Source organism: Mustela nivalis, assembly GCF_964662115.1.
Source record: "Mustela nivalis genome assembly, chromosome: 10".
Taxonomy (NCBI): Eukaryota; Metazoa; Chordata; class Mammalia; order Carnivora; family Mustelidae; genus Mustela; species Mustela nivalis.
The window spans coordinates 72,542,914-72,561,893 of NC_139029.1; the positions used below are offsets into that span (position 1 = coordinate 72,542,914).

The 18,980-nt window shown below is 34.5% G+C and overlaps 1 protein-coding gene across 1 annotated transcript in view; it reads left to right on the forward strand.

Annotated features, from left to right (window-relative positions):
• The window catches only part of PKN2 (protein kinase N2), a 132,008-nt gene that overhangs the window by 32,459 nt on the left and 80,569 nt on the right, over positions 1-18,980 (forward strand). The window contains exon 2 of the mRNA XM_082688584.1: positions 12,886-13,186. Within this exon, the coding sequence (XP_082544710.1) occupies positions 12,886-13,186 (301 nt within the window). The remainder of the gene's footprint in view (positions 1-12,885; positions 13,187-18,980) is intronic.

The window sequence follows — 18,980 nt, forward strand, 5'->3', positions numbered from 1 at the left end:
TTTCTTTCTTTCTTTTTATTCTTATCCTGGACATTTTGACTTACGAGACCTTGTATCCTATTTAAATCTTTTTTTCTTTAGCAAGTCCCTCACTCTGTTTAGGTTTAACACATAGGTTCTGGCCTATTTGTGGGATATAATTCCAATGATCATTTTTTTCCCTGAGCCCTCACAGTGTTATTCTGGTTTGCTTTGTATACTACTGGAAAGTTATTCCAAAAGGTTGAGTTTTATGGTGTAGTCCATTTCTTAAAACTTTTTGTATATGAATTCGTCAGCTTGATCTGGGGGTTGGTTCTGCCATGTCATGGTTCTATGTAGAACTTCTTGTGCAGTTTTAATTAATTCTTTTCTCCAGCTCTCTTCTTCCAGGTCTTCTTCCTTTTACTCTACTCTCTTGGAGGTAGTGAGGAGACTGCCTGTTCCTTCTAGATAGGAGTGGAATTCTTGACTTGATTCCTACTTGGTTTTCATTGGCAGTATGCCTTTGGAGGAAGTGATTGCTATCTCAGACTCCCTGCTACTGTTTGATGAGGGGGAAAAGCCCAGAATCCCTTCCATTGTATGCTGACACCATGCAAATGGGAGATAGGAGTTTCATCTTGTTTCATCTTCTGTTACTGAACATGGGGGCAGGTCTCTGCTAAGGTCGCATTGGTGAGGGAAGGGAGCATCATCCCGACTTACCTACTCTTGTTGAGTAAGAGTACACATTCTGTGCTTAATCTCTATTTTGGCTGCCCTTATGGGAAGGAAATCTACTTACCAGGCGTTTGCTACCTCATGGTCAAGGAAAGTGGACCACACTCCCTACTTAGTCTCTGTTGGTGTCTTTTCCTGGATGAGTAAGAGGAGCCCCGTCCTGGACCCTGCTGTACCCGTCAGTATACTTACTTCAGCTCTGTGGAAACTGAACTAACCGGGAAGGAGAGCACCACCTCATGGTACTTGGCTTTTGCCATTCTATCTGCTGCTGCCAGTGTAGAAGTCCAGACTCCCCAGATGGAGAGCCATCTATGGTGCTTGGCTGGGATAGGGTGGGTGTTGTCAAAAAGGTTTCTGTCCTGCTAGACTCTTTTTCACATTCTACTAGAGAGAGAGCAGACTCTTCATGACTTTTTTTTTTTTTTTTTAACTTTGGCTTTGAAGGCTCTTTTGTCTGCTACCCAGTATGGAGAAGCTGTGATAAAAAAAAGAGAGAGAGAGAATTTACCACCTTATGTTCCCCAGGACCTGAAGTTTCTGACTGATTTGCCCTTTTTTCAGTCTTATGATTGCTGTTTTATTTCGAGAGTGTTTAGTTACAGTTATCAGGCAGGATTAGAAAGAAATGAACTTGTTCCATCTTGTCCAGAACCAGAAATTTGACAAGTCTGATTTTTGTTTTAGTTTCTCAAGCTGGGACACTTCTTTCTTTTGCTTTATTTGGATAGTTCTTAATCATCTCTTAGGTCTCCAAGTAAAATTTGCTTCTCAGAGAGTCTTAGGGAGACTTTCCTCAATGTTTTAATCAAATTACAGGTGGGCTTTTCATTGTTATCTCATGTTCTTTCATTACAGTTGTCCCAATTTTCAATTGTGGTTTACTTGCTGAATGTTTGTCTTTTCTCTAGATATAAGCTCCTTGATAGTAAGGATCCAGTCTTTTTTTAAGAAAAAAATACTTAACATTTTTAGGATAGTTTTAAATTTATGGAAAAACTGAGAAGACAATAGAGAGTTCCCACATACCCCAGACTCATTCCCTGCCCCCCCCTTTTTAAAGATTTTATTTATTGTTTGACAGAAACAGCCAGAGAGGGAACATAAACAGGGGGAGAAGCAGGCTCCCCGATGAGCAGGGAGCCGGATGCGGGGCTTGATCCCAGGACCCTGGGATCGTGACCTGAGCCGAAGGCAAACGCTTAACAGCTGAGCCACCCAGGCACCCCTCATTTCCCCTTTTTTAAAACATCATACATAAATATGGTACATTTGTTACAGTTAATGAATTTTCTTAGAAACTAAAATCCTTACTCTACTCAGATTTCTATAGTTCTCATTTTCCTACTCCAGCATCTCATCGTGGATGCCACGTTACATTTGGTTGCCACGTCTCCATAGGCTCTTCTTGGCTATTTTAGTTTCTCAGACTTCCCTTAAAAATTTTTTTTCTTTTCTTTCAGATCTTAACAGTTTTGAGGAGACTAGTCAGATATTTTGTAGATGCCCTTCAATTGGAATTCTGTTTTTTTCCTTATAGACCAGAGTTGTGGGGTTTTGGAAGGTAAACTACAGTGTTAAAGTACTGTTTTTATCATATTGTATCAAGGGTACATAATACCAACAAGACTTATCACTGTTAATGTTGACCTTGATTATCCAAATGAGGTGGTGTTTGTCAGATTTCTCCTGACTATAAAGTTAGTCTTTTTTTTTTCTCCTCCTCTTCATACTGTATGTACTCTAATTAAAAGAAGTCACTGTGCACAACTGATACAAGGAGTTGGGGGGGTTATGCTCCTCTTCTTTGATGGTAGAATACACACATACACTCTTCGATCATCAGATTTGAGAAAGGGATACAGATTGTTGTAAGAGAAAGTATATTACACATATATATGAAACAACCTCACTGAAGAATGGTGGGAAAAAGTGCTAACGTAGGTAACTTAAAAATGGAGGGAACCTGCAAAAGCAAGAGAGGAAGTGCATGTAAGCTCAGTACTATAGTTGAGAAAGTTATTTCCAGGGGGATATTGGTTAACAGTTATGATCATACTATACATGTGTATTGGCATTGAATAAGTAAGTGGATGGCCAGGAGTAGGAGCCAGGTTTCTTACTGGAAGGAAATTTATAGATAAGCAAGTGAAGGAGGTTAGAATAATACATACGGATTATGGATTAGAGTTGGAGATGCCATTATATAGTCATAATACAATATAGATGTCCTTTATTTCTTCACCACTGTGGATCCAATATCCATTACAGCATCTAGCACCCATAATAGGTATTCAGTAAATATTTGTGAGATGAATGAATCTGTTTGTTTGTTATGTTTGGCCAGGATGTGGGACACTATGGTTTGGTTTAGTAAGATGCCCATCCTTAAATCATGGATTGATTTAATTTGCCGATTACGGGATCATGTAAATTGACAGCCTCACTAGAATCACGTGGTTTGAGTGATATAAGATCCAGAAACTCAAGGGAGAAGAGTATGCAAAATAAGACCAAAAATGAGTAGTGGCTTCTTTGGAAGAAAAGTAGAAATCTGACCCATTAAGTTCAGTTTTGTGGTATAAAATGCGGTTATTTATATTTGTGGAAGTGTACACAAATATTTATAAGGATATGGATCTTGATATTGGAAAAAATCATCTACATAGATCTGGAATTTGAGTTATTACTAAATTAGATAAAACATGTTTCAAAGCAGGAAGCTAGATGTATTTTATTATTTGGGATTCTGATTTGTGATAAGAGAAATTTTTTTTTAATTATGTTGAGTTAGCCAACATATAGGAAAATATGTCATTAGTTTTTGATGTAGTGTTCAGTGTTTTTTTTATTTTAAAGATTTCATTTATTCATTTGAGACAGAGAGATACAGAGAAAGAGAGCAGGAGTAGTTGGGAGAGGCAGAGGAAGCTAGACGTGGGGCTGGATCCTAGTATCTGTGGAGATCATGACCTGAGCGGAAGGCAGACACTCAACCCTCTGAGCCACCCAGGCGCCCCTGTTCAGTGATTTATTAGTTGCGTGTAACACCTAGTGCTCATCACAGCACACGCCCTTCTTAATAAGAGAAATCTTAGGTCAAACTAACTCAAGCAGAAGAGGAATTGATAAGCACTATGACTAAAAAGTTTAGGGGTATGTTTAAACATGATTGGATTTAGATATTCAGCCTGTGTCTTCAGTCATCTTGCTCTCTTTCTCTCATAGGGTAAGCTTTGTTTTCTGGCTATCTCTGAGAAGAAAAGCATTTCTCTTCATCAGTAGCTTTAAATTTTGTTTTTGCAACTGGTGTTCTCCAGTAGTAGGACTAACTTATCAATTCCCTTGAAAAGGGTATCTGAATGGGCCTACTTCAATCACATGACTAATCCTAAATCTCCTAAATCGGTCACTGAATAGAAGGGTTGCATACTCTCTCCTACACGCAGCTTATGCTTAATTTTGTTAAAGGAATGGTAAGGAAGTAAGACAATTTTTTAAAGCAAGTCAATTTTTAAAAATTAATGACTTTATGTTTTGTTTTATTTTTTTAAAGAAGAGGATTGTTGTCTCTACTTATATCCTTCTTACATTGTGTCGGGGCATTAGATGGAGGAAAAAAGGAAAAAAATTAACATAAAACAGTGTTAGATTGTTATACTTTTTATCTATTGGGATTAAAATAATAATGTTAATAATAATATAATTATTGAAGAGACTGCTTAAAGTGATAATTATTTCTTGCTTGGATTACTGCATTGGCCTCAGGACATATCTGTTACAGTATAACAAACTCCTTTCAAGATTCTGTGGGTATACTAGGCATGGTTTTTTGTTTGTTTGTTTGTTTTTGTTTTGTGTTTTTCCTGTTGGCCTTGCCTGTGCTCACTTACACAGCTGCATTCAGCTGGTGCCTAAGCTGGACTGGAATGTCCACTGTAGCCTCACTCACATGTCTGGTACTACAGCAGGAGTGCTTTGGTTCTCTTCCACATGGCCATTCTCATCTTCCAGGGCCTCTCTCTCTAACAGAATAGTCTAGACTTCTTTAGATAGTATTTGGGTTTTCAAGAGTGAAACAGAAGCTGTGACTCCTCTTGAAGCTTATCCTTGTGTCTCTTTGCCTATCAGCAGAATATTACTTCAATCACACTGTCAGAGTAAGTGAAAAGGCTATTTTTCAATCAGTGTGAATGTGGGAGCTACGTGAAAATGTAATGCAGGGAGGCAGGATTCATTTGAGACTACTTTATAGCCATCTACTGTAGCTTCATAGAATGGCTTTCCTTGCTTTTCTCTGCCCTCCCCCCAAATCTCTTGATATAGGAGGTCATAACATATCACTTATTTTGCTTAAGCCCTACCCTATCTCACTCAGAGCAAAAACCAAAGTCTTTATATTGCCTACAAGGCCCTTTGTCCTTGGTCAGTAGGAATTTATATTATATCGAAAACGAGGAATCTAAGGTAGGCAGTATAGGACTTGTGTAGAGTTTATTAAATCTGTCAGGGCCCTAGGCTCACTCTGTGCTTTGCCATCTTTCGTATGTTGGGTTTTGTCCTATTTGTCCCTTATTTGACACACGATGGCTCCTATGGTCTTCAGGCCTTGGATCTGCATTTTAAACAAGAGAGAAATATATACACTTTCCCCAAATGTTGGACTGGCTTCTCTTTAATAAAAAGTGTCATATGGCTACTTGTAGCAGCCAAGAGAGCCTGGTGAAGTGAGAATTTTATCTACTTCCTTGAATCTAGCAGAGCGGGGGTTTTCTCAGTAAGGATAAAGGAAGGAGGGGTATTATAAAAGTAGGCATCCAGTACTATCTGCTTCAGTGCTATGTGACAGAAACTGCACTGTTACTATGAAAACATACTTCTCAGTCCTAGGTATAGCTATTATGTGACTTAGAAATAATACAGTCAAGGTAGTTGTAATAATTCCGTTTTCTGTATGAGAAAATTGAAGCTTTAGCATGGTTGCAGTGTCAGAATTTATACATAGCCATTTTGACTCTGAATGCTTAGTTCCTACCATTATGCTATATTCTAACAGAGCTTTCTGTTAAAGACACACACACACACACACATATATATATATATATACACACAATATCATCTACATTTGTATAAAGCTTTGTTGCTTCAGATTATGTTTGATTTTCACGTCTACCTTAATAAATTGAATACCTGAACGAAAACAGGATTGTGCTCTTTTTCTATTGCCTAACATTCAGTGAACATTTTGAATAAATGAAGTTTAAAAAAAAAAAAAAAACCTAGAAGATAGAAAAGCCAAACATCATTTTGCAGATGAGCAAACAGGTACAGGGAGATGGGGATAACATGCTTGAATTGCATAGCTAATGGCAGAGAGCTGGTGTTACAACTAGTTTCTTGTTTTCTGGTTGAGAGTATTCTCTCCTGGGTTGGATTAGATGGTGAAATTAGAAGAATTATGTCCTGCCAGTATTCATAATTTAAGGTACATAATATCTATTAATTAATGCAAATCAGATCAAAGTGTAGTTCAAATATAAGGAAGTGGATACTCCTAGGCTCTCCTCTAAGAAGGCAGTAGAGAGTAAAAGAACACCAGAGCAGGATTCAGGAGACCAGTATGGTAAACTCATGCAGGCCACTGATTTTTCTTTGTGACCTTAGGCAAATGGCTTAGCTACTTTGAATCTGTTTTCCTCAAAACTAAAACAAGGGATTTAGGCTTCTTGATCTTTTGAAGTTCCTTCTATCTAAAACATTATTTGAGCCATTGTTCCCAGTGACTTTTTAATGGGTGCTCTAGCATTTCTTGGCATCTAACAGGTCAGAATGTTTTATATGTCTATAGTGCAGAGAAAATAACAGCTTTTTTACTTCTTCTCTGGGAACTTGGCCAGTGAGGAGTAAACATCCTTTCCTATTTCTCCCTAAATGAAGTGTTTGATCATAAGTAACAGACCTTTTTCTGTATTTTCTTCTTTGAATCTGATCCTGTTTTTATTTTATGATTTTTCTTTACTTCTTTGCCAGTTAAAGTGTAATAATTTGAAAATACAAATTTATGTTTTAGTTTACAAATCAGAATTTCATTATTTTATAAGTTAAGAATAGTTGTATTTATTAAATATATAATTAACAAATCTGTGCATTTGAAATATTTGGCTTACACATGATATGGTCTAAATAGAGTGGAATGTATAGTCTTACCCTTTGCAGCAGTAGAATTGTATTGACTCAAAATAACCTAGGTAAATAACAAATATATTATAGACTATAAGATACCAGTTCAGGCTTTACATTTGCCAAAACTGAAATACAGTGAAAGTTACTTTGTCTTTCCTGCCTTATTAGATAGGCAACATATGTTCATTACTTTAAAAAAAATTGAGTAAATTTGGAAAGCTCTGAAGAATAAAATGAAAATTCCTCTAAATTTTTTTACCCAGAAATAATATATTTTTTAAAGATTTTATTTATTTATTTGTCACAAGCAGGGGAAGCGGCAGGCAAGGGAGAAGCAGACTCCCCGCTGAGCAAGAAGCCCTGTGCAGGACTCCATCCCAGGACCCTGGGATCATGATCTGAGCTGAAGCCAGAGCTTAACTGGCTGAGCCACCCAGGTGTCCTGACCCTGAAATAATTTTTATTAATATTTTAATTTTCTTTTTGCTAGCCTTCCCCCCCATTTTTATTTTAAACATAATTTGAAATAAAACTGTGTACATAGCAGCAATATATGAAGCTATATATACTATGGTGGAATAATAAAGGGTGAAAATAAGAGAACTCTTTTCTTTCTTCTTTTTTTTTTAAAGATTTTAATTTCTTTGACAGAGAGAGACACAGTGAGAGGGGGAACACAAGGCGGGGGAGTGGGAGAGGGAGAAGCAGTCTCCCCACTGAGCAGGGAGCCTGATGTGGGACTTGATCCCAGGACTCTGGGATCATGACCTGGGCTGAAGGCAGACGCTCAGCAACTGAGCCACCCAGGCACCACAGAACTCTTTTATTCCTTAGCCTGTTTGAAATCCTTTTGTTGTGACACTTAGTTGCATTCTGAATTTTTTTCTCCCTAAGTTGGTTTAAAGCAAGGCTATTTGTAAAATTTATGAGGAAGTCCATGCCTTGTAATAGTGCCTTGCATATATTATTGATGGTTTTTAAAATTACTGAATTTATTGTTCTATACAATAATAATTTGTAATTATTTCTTAGGTTATATTCCTAGAATCAGGATGACTAGGTGAAAGAAAATGACTATTTTTTAAGTATTGTTACAGATTTCCAGCTTTTCTAAAGACTTGTATTTCACATTTGGATTATAGCAAACGATACGATTAGAAAAATCTTTGTCAGTTTCAGAGGTAACAGTGATGCATTCTCTTCTGCCATAGCACAGTTTAATTTATATTAACAGATAAATAGTGAACAGGAGAATGATGTAAGTATAACATGGACTCCAGGTTAGTTCATCTGTAATTTTCCCCAGAATGTTAATATTTTGAGGCAGATTTAAAAAAAAAAAAATTTTTTTTTTTTTTTTTTTTTTTGAGAAAGCCTTAGCAATATCTGAAGACCTTAAGATAAAAGCTCAAAATCTTGTAGAAGCTTGATAGTTTTGGGCCTCTGTTGTCACTAAAGAAAAGTCTTTTGTTGCTTGGTCATTCATTTATTGATAAAATACCTTTTCTGTTTATTTCTGTTGTTATTTTCATTTATTTCATTACAATTTGATGTGGCTTTCTGACCCAAGGATTTATACCATTCTTCAGTTCCGGAAAATTCTCATTTATCTTCATGCAGTACTTCTTCCTCATTTTCTTTATTCTCTTATTCTGGAGCTCTTCCTAGATGGATCTTGGATCTTCTCATTTTATCTTCCATGCCTTTTAATTTCTCATATGTCTGTGTGATAAATTCAGAATAATTTCCTCAGTTTTCTACTTGCCAGTATACTAATTCATTATCTTGGTATAATCTACTATTTAACCTAACCACTGAGTTTTTAATTTATTATGGTCCCTTTGAAATCCATCTAATTTTGGGTTACTTTTTGTTTCTTACTTATTGAGATGTTTATTCCTTCTTTTATTTAGCCACTTAAAGCCTACTTTACTAAAAATCATCTTAGTTCTACTATAAATCCTGAGAGTATTAATTTTACTGGTGATTTCCTTTTATTTGAATTTGATCCATTTGATTGAATGACTAAACATATGGATGATATTAACTTTAAAATAGAATTAACCATGAAAGACTTGAAATATTTTTTAAACAAGATTTTGTGATGCTGAATTTAGAAAATGAGATAATTAGGGCATAAGAAAGAAAGACAAGGTAAAATAATGAAAACAGCAAAATGTTAGATTAATTTGACTAGAATGGAGTAGCTAGCATATGATTTCAGTGATGAAAGATATGAAAATTATAAGGTTTCTTTTATAAAATAAAATAATGGACTAATCATTAGGAAAGCGAAACAGAACAACTCTGCCAGGTAGGCCTAAGACTTGTTCTCAAATTGCTAATAGTCTTTGGGGTAGCGAAGAAAGGCATTTAACCTAAATTCTAAGAGGGCATAGACAGGCATGTTCTTTTCTAGGAAGATCAACTTTGAAATGAAGTAAAAGTTAGCAGAGGGGGGACTAGGAAGAAATAGTTGAAGAATAGAAGGAAAGGTAGTGTATCCCAAAGGTGCACATGCATCCATTAGTAGCTGAGCTAAGAGACATTGTCTCCAGCAGTAAATTCTGTAGTTTGGTAGGTTTGGGATTTAGGTAGCAAATTGAAAGGAAATGAGAGTTGAAGTAGGCAAAAGACCTCCCAAGGATTCACATCAAATACTGATGCCATTTTCATATAACAGTTTTTTTTGTAACAGCCTTTATATTTTAGTACCACAATTCTCAAACTGTACAAGGCTCTCTGGGGTGCCTCAGCAAACTCTCAGGATGTTTCACTGTATTTGAAAATTTCCAGGGAAATATAGTGACACTATTTGTTGGGTATCTTGTGAACTAACTAGAGTCAGTTAAGTTTCAATATTAGATTATTCTACATTCCTTTTGTATGGAGGAACAGAAAAGATGGGAGTGTCCAATCTGATTTCAAAGTTTTAGAAATGGTGAAAGTACCTAACATTTTAAAAGTAACTGTAGTTATTAAAAGAATTTTTAAAATATAGCATTTTATTTCTTATTTGTATTATTTCAAGCAGTGACTGAGTTGCTATAATTTATAATTATAATTTAATTATATTTTAATAATTTATATTAAGTTATATAATTTTTATATGTCATTAATTATTGATAATTATGTAATTAAAGATATTGTATAATAAATAGATTTATTATAATTTATAATTATAATTAGAAACTTACTATTTAATACAGAATTCTTAGGTATTTCTCTTGGCCTGTAGGGCATATGGCAGGCGAGAATTCTACCACTGAACCACCAATGCCTGTAGGGCATATGGAAAAAATTAATGATACACCAAGCTCACCATGAACCAAGAAATTTAGGGAACCTCTAGCTTAGTACATAATATTAAAGCACAGATTTATGAAAGCAGTTCATATTTTCTAAGCCTCTAAGGTAAAAATAAAAATATCTAGAGGAATGCAGTTAGCTTAAACTTTTTTATCTAAGCTTGTTTGCCTCAATCCACTTTACCTGAAGCCAGACAGCAGATATTTGGCATTTTATTTTTTGACAGTAGTCATGTGCTGTTATTTTTGGTGACCTGCCAAAGGTAGACTCATAAACTTTGGAAACTGAATAAATGGGTGATAGGATTTATAGTCTACTATAAGTAGTGAAAATCTAGATACTGTTTTAGTCCAGGTGGAGGGATCATTATATATCCACATAAATAAGAATCAGAAATTTTTTTTTAAGATTTTATTTATTTATTTGACAGAGATTGCAAGTAGGCAGAGAGAGAGGGGGGCAGCAGGCTCGCTGCTGAGCAGAGAGCCCGATGTGGGGCTCCATCCCAGGATCCTGAGATCATGACCTGAGCCGAAGGCAGAGGCTTAAACCACTGAGCCATCCAGGCGCCCCAAGGATCAGAAATTTAAGGCCAATTAGGTATAGATCACTTTTCCCAGGGATTCTTAATCTCTGACCTATGAAACCTAAAAAATGTATATCAGACATGAAATTTTCTTTGTTCTACTGTTTTTGTTGTTGTTGTTGTTGTTGTTTTTCTTTTGTTTTTGTTTTTGTTTGTCAGAGTTCCAAAGAGGTTCTTGGCCCTAGAAACATTAAGAATAGATTTATGAACTGCTTCATTTTTCTGTATAGTATGCCCTTCGGCATAGGGTAGATTGATCCAAAGCCAAGGCGAGGTCCCCCATCTTCCCATCTATTAACTAACTATTCTGCAAGGTTTAGAGGTTAAGAATTAGATATAAAAAGTATTTGCGGGCACCTGGGTGGCTCAGTTGGTTAAGCGACGCCTTCAGCTCAGGTCATGATCCTGGAGTCCCAGGATTGAGTCCCACATAGAGTCCCACATTGGGCTCCCATCTCCACGGGGAGTCTGCTTCTCCTCTGACCTTTTCATCGCTCATGCTCTCTCTTGCTGTCTCTCTCTCAAATAAATAAGTAAAATATTAGAAAAAAAATATTTGCACCCAAGAATTTTCTTTTAAAGATTTTATTTATTTATTTGACAGAGAGATCACAAGCAGGCAGAGAGGCAGGCAGAGAGAGAGGGGGAAACAGGCTCCCCGCTGAGTGGAGAGCCCATTGTGGGGCTCAATCCCAGGGCCCTGAGATCATGACCTGAGCTGAAGGCAGAGGCTTAACCCACTGAGCCACCCAGGTGCTCCTGTACCCAAGAATTTAAGCAGAACTTATTTATATGGTTATGATGAATTTCTGAAGGAATTAAGGATGATTTTTAACTAATTGGATCTGTGGTTCAAAAGGTATATAAGGGTGCACAGTGAAATGTCTCTTTTCTAGAACCTTCACAAACTCCATTCCTCTTCCCAGAGGTAAACATTATCTTTTAATTTTTGTGTTTCAGAAATTAAAAATTTTAGAACCAGTAGTATTATAGTAATGGAGTTTAAAATAACAAATGATAAACACATAGCTAGGACATAACTTTGGTTTGTTTTAAATGTAGATTTGATGTGCTTACCAATCTGATTTTTATTTTAAGATGAATAACTGGTACTGTGTATTATCTTAGCTTCTATCAGTAGGACATAAATGAGACATTATTTTTTAGTAATGATGTTTTTGTAGTGAGTCAACGAAGTTTTCAGTTGGGACAGTTAGCCATGAAATTGTGAATATAGTCTTTCCAAATCCTGATGCGTTTAATTCATTAACCAAAAAGTGGTCATGGGGATGTAACTTTATTTTATTTTTGCCAATATTACTTTTTTAAGAGTATAATAATTGTATAATATACAATTGTATAATATACAATTCAAATAGAATTGTATATTACCTATGGGCTTTAATAATTTTCACTTATTGAATGACTGTATAGTGGTCCAAAAATTGTACTTGGAGATTCACATAAAATATTTTGGATTATCACAATACCTCTGAAAGGTGGCACTATTATGTTGATTTTGCAGATGATTAAACTGAATATTTGAAAGGTTAAATAACTTGCTCATGTAGGTGTTAGTTTTTTTTTTTTTTAAGATTTTATTTATTTATTTGTCAGAGAGAGAGAGGAGCGAGAGTGAGCACAGGCAGACAGAGGTAGGCAGAGGCAGAGGGAGAAGCAGGCTTCCTGCTGAGCAAGGAGCCCAATGTGGGACTCAATCCCAGGACGCTGGGATCATGACCTGAGCCAAAGGCAGCCGCTTAACCAGCTGAGCCACCGAGGCATCCCTAGGTGTTAGAATCTAACTTGGCTTCATTGGATATCAGAAATTCACTGTCTTTATAGAACACTAAGATGCTTTTGTGTGTAGATGTGTTTACTTTAATATAAATTTGTCAGATAATGCTATTTAGTGAGTAGCCAGAGAGGTTTTGGACTTAGGATTTGGTATGGTAATAAAAAAGGTAACTAGTCTGTTGCTTATTAAGGAAATAATTTAATGTTCTTAATAAAGAATCACTAAATACATTTGCACTTACACTGCACGTTACTGAGCACCTAATTTTCCTAAACTACCACATTTGTATGTTTTTTTTTTTCTGTAGGGAGATTCCCGAAGTCTTCCATTTTCTGAGAATGTGAGTGCTGTTCAAAAATTAGACTTTTCAGATACTGTGGTGCAGCAGAAATTGGATGATATCAAGGATCGAATCAAGAGAGAAATAAGGAAAGAACTGAAAATCAAAGAAGGAGCTGAAAATCTGAGGAAAGTCACAACAGATAAAAAAAGCTTGGCTTACGTGGACAACATTTTGAAAAAGTCAAATAAAAAACTAGAAGAGCTTCATCACAAGCTACAGGAACTAAATGCACATATTGTTGTTTCAGATCCAGAAGATGTTACAGGTATATATGTATTTTATTTGGTATTTATATAATGTATTAAGAATTATTTTTATATAGTGTATTAATAAGAATATTATCTTTGAAATTAGTTAGCTTTATGACATAACTGTTTTTGGTTTTTCTGAAAGTACCAGAACTGTTTTTTATCCAGTTGTTAAGGTCTTGTTTCTATTTATTGGGAAATACAGTTAGTTGATGGTTATGAAAATTGAAACGTTTACTTGGAGATGAGTAACATTGCTGTCTACTCTGTTACCCTCTTTCAGTAAGACATCACTTAGAGTTATTTTCCAAGATTAATGTTTTGTATTGAGTCAACCACATGCTCTTACCTGATTCATCCTTGTGATCAGCAACACGAGTTTGCCAGATGACTTTTAAAGTTAAAAATGTATTCTGTGACTGAGGGATATTTTTATTCTTTGCCAACATAATTAATCAAACCTATGACCTTTGTTCTGTGTGCTCTAAGCAACTGAATTAACAACCAAGCCACTAGGCATATAGTTTGAAAAGAAAGAAGAAAAAAATTTTTTAAAACCAAACATTACTTTTTTTCTTAAATATAGAAAAGAAAAGAAAAATATAACCCATAAGTCTGACCTAAGATTTGTAAACAATGGAATTAACAAATGTTCATGTTGGAAATTTTTCCATGGCACAGAAAGTAAAAATAGAAGAACTACCTCTCTTCCCTAGGCTCTCTCCTTAAAGGTAGCATTACTAACTTTTTTGTTGTATATCCTTCCAGAAGAAAAATTTCCACGTTTGTATCAATATTTATCCATTTATATAAGCATACTTTTCAAACTTTTTACTTAAAAAATCACATAAGACACATTTGTCTAATAGTTTTGTCTTTGCAAAGATGATATTTTGAGCAAGGTTTGTAATCTCTGTAACCTTCAGTGTCTTCATTCACAGAGAAAAGGAGTGGTAGATGTACAGTAACGTATCCAACATCACAGAGAAAAGGAGTGGTATATGTACAGTAACGTATCCAACACCATAGAAATTTTAGAAGTATCTGTGAGATTAGCTAATAAGAAATAACAGATATAAGCAAAATTAAATTTGACTAAGAAAATACATAAATGTGACTAAGAATCTCAAATTACCAATCTAAAATATTGAATAAGATACCTTCAGATCTTTAGTGTACTTAATAAAACTTAATTTTAATGCATCAATCTCAACATCTGTGGCCTACCTTAGTGATTTCATCTGGAAACTCTCTATGTAGAGATTTCATTTTAGTAAGAAGAATTGAATCTTAAAAATGACAGCTATCATAGAGAAACCAGTCATCTTATTTTAGAACTAAAATAATCCCAAAGATGTGAATTTTCCCAGAATAACAAAGTTAGCTAAGAACTCTTCAACTCTAGTATTCTCTTACCCATACATTCAATAATTACATATAAATGGAAATTAATATTATGAGAATGCTTTTCTTAGCAATATCATGTTAATGTAAAAATAACCTGTTCTATTGGAACTCTGCCGAGCTCTGCATTTTTTGCCCATTACTTCTTTAGGAGAGGTCTAAAATAAGAAATGGCACTGGAGCTTTAAACTCTTGTTTATTTAGGGAAAACATTTCTTTCCTCACAGAATACTGATAACTACCTTGTAATTGGAATATTGAGAGTTTCTGCCCCACAGAGAGTAGCCCATTTGGTTTCCTCAGACCCTTTTAAAAAATCAACTTTACTGAAGTGTAAGTTACATATGATAAAATGCAGATTTAAGTATATGATTTGATGAGTTTTAACAAATGGATATACCCAGGTAACTGTCATTAAAACAAGTGGATCCTGAACCTTTTCATCACTTCAGTGGTCCCCCTGTTTACCTTAATTCTCAATCTCCAGTCCTCATCCATAGCTTTCTTTAGGCAACCACTGGTCTACCTTTTATAGGTTTCTCTTTCCTAAGTTTCATTTAAAGAAATGACCTGGGATCCTACTAGCAAATTCTTTTTCTTTCTCAAAAACCAGTTTGAATATCCTTGTGAAATCTTTCCTGTCTCTGATTATCTTTCTTTGTTCTACTCTGTGCATTCATCGTTGTATCATGTTGCATCGTAATTTACTTCCATACATGTTTAAGTCACTTACTAAACCTCCTGCTCCTTGAGGGGAAGGACATGTTTTTATTCTCAAGGCTTATCATAGAGCCTGGAACATATAGCTGTTTGGTTGTATATCTCAAAAAAAAAAAAGCCAGCAAATAAAAATCTTGTATTAGTTCTTATAATTAATACCAAAATAGACTTTATCATAGTACTTTAAAAATTTAACAACTTGGGGAACAAAGCATTGAATAAAAATTTTAAAATAAATTGGAATTTTTCTTTACTGATCTTTGTTTTTCTTATTTGTTTATTTATTTATTTCCTTATTTAAAGCATGCAAGCCAGTTGTGAGGGGTCGGATAGGGGCAGAGGGAAAGGGAGAGAATCTTAAGCAGGCTCTAAGCCCAGTGCAGGTCCCAGTGCAGGACTTAGTCTCACAACCCTAAGATCATGATGTTAGCCAAAATCAAGAGTCAGGTGTTTTACTGACTGAGCCATCTAGGTGCCCTTCTATTATCATTTTTAATATTGAATTTTCATATAATTGCAGGGCAAATGTTATATGAAATGTAACTTTATATTGTGACTTATTAATACTTAAAGTTTGTGTGGAATAAACTTGACAATTTTGTTAAAATTTGAGGGGTTTTTTTTTGTTTTGTTTTGTTTTAAACGTTTCTTTGCAAATGGCATAGTCATACCTCCTGGTAATAAGTTTGTTTTTTGTTTTGTTTTTTCTTTTTTCCTCATTACTTATTTAGTAGCAGTAAAAGCAACAACAACACAAGATTAAAGATAGTTGAACGTTAATTTTAGATTAGATTGCCATAAAATTGTATCTGTTTTATATTCTGTATTAAGGTAAACAAAATCATTTTAGATTAGGTCTGACAAGAAGATTCAAGGACATAGTTCTTTGCTTTCAGTTCTCTAAAATATGTGTATTAATAACAGAAGTGTTTAGCTAACTCCTCTCATCTTGGAGGTCTGCAAGTAGAATGACTCAAGGAAAGAGGGACAAAATTTAAGGCTGCATTGTATGAATAATTACTATGTAAATAGGTAGGAAGCCTACTCTTAATTCACCTTTGCAATGATTAACTCTATTAATCTTTAGTTTCTTATTTGTAAAATAAGGATTTTTATCAGATACATTTCAAGACTTAATAAAACTCTGAAATGTTGCATGTTATAATACAAGATCTGATCATTTGGGACTGTTATTGGTGGAATATATGAGTATTCATTTATTCTTCAGAGTAGCAAGAAATTAATATTTTTGATGTTTACTTCATGCCTGTGCCTTGTTTACTTTCTATGTACTTTAAGGTAGTCTTATTGGAATTATTATCGTCCCACATGGAAATTATTAAGATATGGTTAGATGAGGCTGAATGCACCTTATGAAAAAGATTATTGGATCTCTGTAAAGTGGAGTGGTAATCTCTCTTAGTTGTCACCTGAGACTCCAAAAGAAAATACTGGGAAAGAACTAGGATCCTGAATATTAAACTTTTGTGTATCATCTCTAAAGAAGAGGTTAAGGGTATGTCTCACATTTTATTAAGTATAGCTAGTAATTTGTATAGTTTAAGTCCCTCTGTTATCATCTTATTTCCTTTTCTTATATCTCTTCCTATTTCCATTTTCTCATTTCCACCAAACTTAGACTGATTTTTACCTGTTGAAGTAGTGAATATTTTCTTTAATATCTAGAATTAATATCTAGAATATCCAGAAGGGAAATACTGATTTAGTATACAACTAACAATATTGGAATTTTTTAGAGGTAACCTTAGAAATTCTGCTAAATTCTGGAGATAATAACTGTATTAAAGGAGTTTTCTTTCCTAATGACTAAGGTGCAGTTATGAGGTCTTTCTTGAATAGAAGTAATATTTGAATTTTTTTTTTATTCTTGGCCTATTCACCTAAATATGGCATAGAAATTATAGTTGAATATTATATCTATATTAAAATACAAGTGTGAAATCTGGCCTGGTTTGTTTTGTAATTCTATGTATTTTTCTTTTGGGACTGAATTTCTGATTTTGAGGTAAACATACTTTGTATTAAGTTTTGAATTCTTAATGAGAGGGTTGCCATTGAGTAATTGTGATTATTAATTAGCAAGTTTCCTCATCTTTACAATCATGAGATTATATGATTCATAGATTCCTAACACTTAAATTATTTGATATACTTTTTTTTAAACAGGTAATACACAGTAAAATTGATTCTTTTTTGGTGAACCATTTCATAAATTTTAATACACACCAGGTTTATCTAACTACCACAATCAGAAAAGGGAACAGGGATGTTTATAGTTGCACTCTCTCCCCATTCCCTATCCCCTGGCAATTGCTGGTCTATTTTCTGTCACAGTTGTTTGCTTTTCAAGAATGTCATATAAATGAAATTGTAAGGTATGTAATTTTGAGACTAATTTCTTTGAGAGAATTGCATTTTGAAATTCATCCACATTTTTGCATTTATCAATAGTTCACTCTTTTTTATTGCTGAGTAGTAAGTCTATTATATAGATGTACCACAACTTTTTTATCCTCTAACCAAGAACTTTAAAGTGGTTTTCCAGTTTTTGTCAACTATCAGTAAAGCTGCCGTAAATACCCATTAACAGGTTTTTGTGTGACCATGTTTTTAGTTCACTTTAGTAAATACTTAGCAGTGTGATTGCTAAGTCACGTTAGAGTATGTTTAACATTATAAGAAACAAAACAGGTGACCATAAAGGAAGAAAAAAGAGAGGGAAGCAAACCATAAGAGACTCTTAACTACAGAGAATGGAGTTGATGGTGAGAGGTGGGCCGGGGATGGACTAAATGGGTGATATTAAGGATTATGCTGAACACTACATATTAAATGCGAGTGATGAATTCTACTCCTGAAACCAATTTTACCATATATGGTAGCTAACTAGAATTTAAATAAAAACTTGAAATAAAATTTTTTTTAAAAGCTCCCAAAATGTTTTTAAGAGTGGCTGTATCGTTTATCATTCTTATCAGGACTGTATTAAAATTCTAGTTGTTCTACATCCTCTCCAGCACTTGGTATTGTTAATATATTTTTTAACCAGTCTAACATATTTATAGTGGTTGATGAGACACATTATTGTAATCAGAGGTAGGAAAGAAGAAAAATAAAGTAACACCATCTTTAGGAGAATTTATGAAAGAACTGTGCAAGCCCTAGGTACAGAATAAAGAAGTCTTCTCTACCAGGAGATACATGTCAGTTTCAAACATTAAGATGTAATAGATAGAAGCAGCTCTGAAATTTTTAATGCCTAAGTTGCTTATTTAACTTTAAATAATGTTACAGCCCACAATCTTACCTCTGCTATTTTTGTAAAATATTAAGAAAGCTAATCCTGAGGTTGTACTAGTTACAGAAGATCTCAACATTACGTTAGTTGATGACCTATGCCAAAGGTCATCCTAAGTACACAAATTAATTGATTAAGCACCCATTAATAATAAGTGAGCATTCGTTATAGTCTGAGCAGGTTCAGATGGCTCTATAAGGTAAGCATATCTGTTTAAACACAAAAGCTCAATTCTGGGGAAATATAAACAGTTAATGTAATTGTAGCAATTTGTTTTTGTTTTTGTTTTTTTCAAGATTTTATTTATTATTTATTTGTCAGAAAGAGGGAGAGTATGAGCAGGGAAGTGGCAGGTAGAGCAGGCGGTG